The sequence below is a fragment of the Juglans microcarpa x Juglans regia genome, chromosome 8S (assembly GCF_004785595.1).
Source record: "Juglans microcarpa x Juglans regia isolate MS1-56 chromosome 8S, Jm3101_v1.0, whole genome shotgun sequence".
Lineage (NCBI taxonomy): Eukaryota > Viridiplantae > Streptophyta > Magnoliopsida > Fagales > Juglandaceae > Juglans > Juglans microcarpa x Juglans regia.
In genome coordinates this window covers 19,812,404-19,818,998 of record NC_054609.1, presented here as the reverse complement: position 1 = coordinate 19,818,998, position 6,595 = coordinate 19,812,404, and the positions used below count along the sequence as shown (strand labels likewise).

The 6,595-nt window shown below is 40.7% G+C and overlaps 1 protein-coding gene across 3 annotated transcripts in view; it reads right to left on the bottom strand.

Annotated features, from left to right (window-relative positions):
* Positions 1-6,595, bottom strand: part of LOC121243844 (probable manganese-transporting ATPase PDR2) — a 49,059-nt gene continuing 42,464 nt past the window's right edge. For all 3 annotated transcript variants that reach the window (XM_041141911.1, XM_041141912.1, XM_041141913.1), the window contains one exon: positions 1-1,507. In XM_041141911.1, coding sequence (XP_040997845.1) covers positions 389-1,507 — 1,119 coding nt within the window. In that variant the 3' untranslated portion in view covers positions 1-388. The remainder of the gene's footprint in view (positions 1,508-6,595) is intronic.

Sequence of the window (6,595 nt, the reverse complement as noted above, 5' to 3'; positions counted from 1 at the left end):
TGAAAGATAAAATCTCTGGATCAAATACTTTTTTAACCGTAACACAATTGCTGAATGTAGCATTTATGTCAATTACAACTGTTGAAAGCTTAAACTATCCACTATGAATCTCCTACGTCAAGAACCATCTCAAATCATTGTTGTTGACGAGGCACTAGTCCTGAACATCATTTTCTCTACAACATATAGATCACTCAATTTTTTTGATAAAATTTCCCACTAAACGAGGAAACATACTTAAATTGCAAAATTGTCACATAAGGAAAGCCATTCAGAGATATCCCCTTCACGGTCCCTGCCCTTTGATGATTGACATCAGCACTGGTCACAGCCATTAAAATGAAGATCAGTGCGCAGTTCTTTCCACCTCCATAAAATCTTCATTCAATCAGGCATGTTTCTTCTTTTCTAAATTAGCTGTAGCAACCTGCTGTCGCTTCTTCCAGGATGGAATCTTACCAGGGAAAGCCAACCTCAAGAGTCTCTCCCAGGTGTAGCAGCACAGAAACAAGAGAAAAGCCCAAACCATTAGCTTATTCCTTAATCCCACAGGCAAAGGCACCAACTTCAACCAGTCATTCAAGTCCCTAAACAGATCAGAAGTTATAACTGTGAAAAAACCAACAGCACCCAAGAGGGCATACAAAAATGGCTTGTTTTCCGAGATGCTCTGGTTAAAAGGATGCCCCATGTAGTTCACAGCAAAGGTAGCCACCTGGAGCATCATGCTAACCATGTACGAAACTGTATTCACAAGGTTGGGATGAAAATTAGAGTCAGGCTCGATACACTCCTCAGGCATGTATTTCTCGGCCTCCTTCACAGAAAAAATCAAGAAAAATAGGTGCATCGCAAACTGTCCCATGAGAGAAAGGAAGACGTAGGAGCAAAAGACGTTGGGGTGGGGACGTGTAGCTGAAAGAGTGGGAAGGGGGCGGGCATGTGAGATGAACAGGAAAAAGGCAGCAGTAAATACGCCACTGATAGTAGCCTGAACATCTCCAAGTTTGACACCATCCAAATACATGACACTCAAGACATAGGCTGTAGCAAGGCAGTTAAGGCCAAGTATTTTGAACATTTGTAGGGTAGTAACCAGAGTACTGCGACCCTGACGAATTATGTCCATAGTGGGGGCAACTGAAGCATGCTTTGCAGTAAATGGTGATGCCATAGAGGCATCGCCAAGCTTGACAATGGGAGCTGAGTGACCATCACCCTCTTCGTTTAGCTCATCCATCAGCTTCTTCAGCTTTCGTCGTTGAATCTCAGCAGCAGTCAGATGGCGATTACTAGAAGAAATGTTGGTCATATCTGATCTTGAGGTACCTTTACCTTTTGAAGAGCCTTCTCCATTCAAAATCAAAGCTTTTCCAGTTGCTTCCAATGTGGGCTTAGATTTTTTTGACTTGACAGACTCTGTATTTTCATCCTTAGATGTTTCAGAGGAAGATTTTCCACTTTGACTTGGAGGCACTGCATTCAATAGAGCAACTCCAACATTGGCCTGAAAACAAATAGTAAAACCAAATGACAGGCTCGTACCTTTTTTTGCTGCATTTGATTTAGGTAAAAACCATATAAAGCATTATAACTAGGTGAAAACCTCCTAACCATCTTGTCTATTGACAGTGTTGGTAACAGAAATATTAGATGTAAACTTTCTAATTATTCTGCCTGCTAAGGATACAACAGCCAAATGAAATACTTCATACTGAAATAATCCACAGCTGAAATCTCCAGATCACAGTAAAACCAATGAGAGAGAGAGAGGGAAGTTCATGAACATGGTATTTCATTTGTTTCCTAATTGTACAAAACTCGTATTGATCTTCCAAATTTATGTAATGTTTCCATTCGGTCCTCAGAGCTTCCAATTCAATTGAGGAAATTGACCTAATCTCATGAAATTCAAATGAAAAAAAAAATGATAACATAACTTGCTTACTTGGATCAAGTGAACAAATAAAATTTTAATGAAGCAAGTAAAATAGCATAGCCCAAGTACACAAAAAGTATACAACTGATAACACCTAGTTACAAATTAGGAGCTAGATGTGGATACAAGAAAATCAAGTGAACAAATGGCTACATAGCATATGCCAAGTCAACTAAAAGCTCTTGAAGTTTATTTCTATTTCTAATTAGAGTCATGCTAGCATGCCACTCAGCTTTGATCGCTGGGTGTGCCTGCTAGCACAAAGTTACCTTTTTATTTTTATCTTCTTTTCTTTTTTACATTTTTTTAATATATTTAAATATTTTAAAAAAATAAAAAAAAATATATACCAATACACTAAAAATCATTTTCTTAATCATTAAGTAAAAAAAAATTTTAAAAAAAATTAAATACATGAATGGTCAAAATGAGGGGGCAAACTTAGGCAGCATACTAACATTTTCCTTCTAATTAAACACACGACAGATAACAACTCCTTTTCCTCTCTCTATTCATTCCTCCTTCACCAACCCCCTAAATCCTGACCGACCCACACCTCTCGCTCCCACTCCATAGCCCTAAATCACAAAAACCCAAACCTCTAAACCTAGAAAGGGTTTTCCCTATACTCCAACAAAAACCAGCAAAAAAGCAATCTAAAAATTCTCTGAACCGCATAGAGATCCCATGGGTTTCCTTAATTGGAGGCCATCAAAGGCCACTCAAAGCAAGATACATCCATATGTCATGCTCTTCCATGAAGAACCAAATCCAAACAAGCTGAGCTGAGGTCCCACTTGATATAATAACAATGCTTGAGCTTGGAAAAGCTGGTGATTTCAACGGTGAGGCATTGGCAGCATGGAAGAGGAGTTCCAACATTGTATCAATATTCATCGGCACCCTAGAGAGAGACAGATGCAAACCCTTTGTCGTTGAATGTAATGTTGGTTGTGGTGGTGGGCTTTCAGATGTCAATTGTACTGAAATTTGTGCTCCACTCTTATTGTTTTTTTCCATTAGATGTTTACATTCGTTTGGCAGGTAAAGGTTTTAATGAGGTAGTTTACATTGCTCGTTTGGGTTTTGTTCATTCAAGAGGTTTGTCATGCAGATAATAATGGATGCGCTAATTTGGGTATTCTGGGAAAACATCAATGATCACTAACTTAGTTGTCCAAGAAAAATAGAGTACATTAATTTTTTTTTTTTTTTGGATTATTAATAAGAGAAAATACTTGCATAAAGATCTGCCAATGAGCTTTTTCAGCTCAATCACACATCCTGCCCCCTAAAACACCAAGGTGGAAGTCTCTCTCTCTCTCTCTCTCTCTTCCTATGACTTTTCGTCTCCCCATTCCCGGTGCTTCTTGTCGGGAATAATCCTTTCATCTCCTTATTTGTCTTCTTCTTTTCATTTCAATCTTATTTTCTTCTTTCCTTTCTTCTAGTTTTCTCGTTGTTTTCTGGGGTGTTATTGGTACTGGTTTGTTTGATGGGTTTGTGTCAGAAGATACGTATTGATCAGAAGCTCTTTGAGTTTAAAAAAGAAAATGGCCAATAATGGAGGATCATAGAGAGCAGTCGCAGGGTCACAAAATTCATTTCCATTGATGTGGTTGTGCTATGGAATGGTTAGCATTTGCCGTGGGAGCTTGTGGGGCGTCTGTTAGTTCTTCTGAGTCTTATAACACTCGAAGGAAAGGGAATCAAGTGCTGGTGGTTCAAAGATGTCACAATAGTTATGGCAGGTTTCTGTCTTTGTCAGAGCTTGGATAAGAAAGGCATGGCTTCATCGTTGTTCCAGAAGGATCAAAGGGCAAGGGATGGAGGTGGTTTGAAGAATTGCTAAGAGTGGCTGTTTCTTCTTCCTCTGTTTTGGGTGTTAAATACAGAGTACTCGAGAAGGTTGTATCTCAGTCTTATGTTGAAGAGGGATGGAAGGGGACCTTCATTGAGGCTTTGAAGAAGCCGCCGCTGTGTATGGAGGGTAGTAGGGAGGTTCGTTGGAAGTCTAGTGGGAAGATCTTGCATTCGGGAGGGTAGTCGAAGGAGTCTGTTCTTTATTCTCAAGGATGATAAATTCTATTGGAGGCACGTCAGGGGTAGGGGAGGATTTCTCATTAAAGGCCATGTATAATGCGTTGTTGGATATGAAATTTAATGTGGATCTCATGTTGCATTGGGAGTTGGGGTTGGGCCTGGTGGGCTCTAAAGGTATAAGTGGTGTGGACACGTAGATGGGTATTATGAAGGGTGGACAGGCTTCTGGTATGGGTCAAAAGAGGGACGTAAGAGTAAAGGGTAAAAATAAAGTGGATGGGTTGGGCCTGGTCAAAAGCCCGAAACAACTGTGGAAGGCTAAGACTTGTATCGGTGTATCGGGAGTCTCGGAGTGTGGTTTCCTCTCCTAGCACGACAGCTCTGCTACTTGATCCGATGGTCGTGGAGGTTGCACAGACTTCTTCGCCGATCACCTGCAACTCCTCTGCTGGTGTGCTGGAAATGGTTCTGTTGCCGGAGGTGGAAGAAGGCGAAATAGTGGTACGGGACGCTAAAAAGGAGGTGCACTCTCGACCGAAGGAAGTAGAAGATGGGGAGTTGGTAGAGAATCACAACGATGGGGAGTATCATGATGGGAGGTTTCTTAACCAGATAGTGATTATGAACCCTTTGACTGATGAAGTTCATACGAGGGAACTATTTCCAAGTTTAGTTGAGAAGATTTTGCCAGAGGGGATTCGGCATCTGGAAATGTTTTTTTTTTTTTTTTTTTTTTTTGGGGGGGGGGGGGTTGATGGAGGTTTCGGGGTCTCATCAATGGTATTGAAGGGTGCTTTGCAGATGGCTAGTTCTTCAGAGAATGTGTTGTCAGAAGCTAACCATCAGATGGTAGTCAGTGAGGAAGAGGGTGACAAGGAAGAAATGGGTAGTCCGATTCCATTATGTACTATTCCCCCAAAACCAGATTCCATATAAGCATCGGATTGGGTATTAAAAAAAGTGGAGGAATTACAGGAGTGCGTGGGGATATCCTGTGTAGGGTTTGAAAAGCAATTTAAGGCTCTTCTTGTTACTATTGAAGCAGGAAGATCTAGATCTATGGCATTAAAGCTTGTAGCGAAAAAGGATAGGGAATTGAAACGATTAAAATGCTCCATTAATTACAATAACAAGGAGGAAGTGTGGGGAGGGATAGGTTGAAAGGGTGGGGGTCTTGGTTATCAAATGAAGCCTAAAATCCTCTCTTGGAATGTAAGGGGGATTAATGATGTCAACAAGCGTCTTCGTATTAGATCCCTCATTCGCAACTGGAAAGTTGATATTGTTTGTCTTCAAGAAACCAAGTTGAGTTTTATTGATAGAAACATTATTCGTAGTTTGTGGGAATGTTCTTTTGTGGGCTGGAGTTATCTAGCTTCGTTGGGTACTTCAGGAGGTGTGTTGTTGATGTGGGATAAGTGGGTAGTAGAATTAGTGGAGGAATGCATTGGGAATTATTCTGTGGCTGGTACCTTAAAATATTGAGGATGGGTGGTGGTGAGATTTTGCACGAGTGTATGGGCCTAATGTGGTTTGGGATAGAATTTTTTTGTGGGAGGAGCTGGCAGGTTTGTACCACCTGTGGGATTTGGCTTAGTGTTTGTGTAGGGATTTTAATATTGTTAGGTTCCCTAGTGAGAGGGCGGGCGCACCTACTTCGTCTGTGGCTATGGAAGATTTTTCAAAGCTGATTTTTTATCTGAATCTTGTGGATCTTCCATTGGTAGGGGGGCTTATACATGGTCTAACAATAGAGGGTGGTTAAGGCTAGATAGATTTCTTGTCTCTTCCCCTTGGGAGACTCATTACTCGGATTTATGTCAGAAGAGGTTGCCCCATGTCTGCTCTGATCATTTTTCCATTTTGCTTGATTGTGGTGGCATACATTAGGGAATGCGTTATTTCAAAATTGAGAATATGTGGTTGGAAGCTGATGGATTTGTGGAGAACGTAAGGAATTGGTGGGACTCTTATTCCTTTACTGGAACTCCTAGTTTTATATTGGCAGGTAAACTCAAAGCTCTAGAGACTGATTTAAAGAAGTGGAATAATGAAGTCTTTAGGAACACTGAAGTGCAGAAAAATCTGATAAGCTGCATGCTTTGGAGGATGGGGAGGAAATTGTGGAGTCCTCGTTAAGGAAGAATGGGGTTGTGACGGAAATGGAGAATATTTTATTGATGAAAGAAAGTTCTTGGAGGCAAAAATCAAAGGTGCTTTGGTTAAAAGAGGGGGACAAATGCACTAAGTTTTTTCATAAGATGGCTAATTCGCATAGGCGCAATAATGCCATTGAGGTACTTCATTCTGGTACCAATGTCTTTCAATCCCCTGATGAGATTCAAGATCACATTATGCAGTTTTATGAAGATCTTCTAACTGAGATAGCAGAGTGGTGCCCTAAGCTCGATGGTCTGAATTTTGACCAGCTGGAATTCTGTGCAGCAAGCCGGTTGGAGAGGCCATTTGAAGAAATTGAGGTGTATCAAGTGGTGAATGGGAAGATTTTGACGGTTGACAATTTGAGGAAACATGGTATGATTGTTATGGAGTGGTGCTTCATATGTAAGAAAAATGGTGAATCGATTGATCATTTACTCTTACATTGTGAGG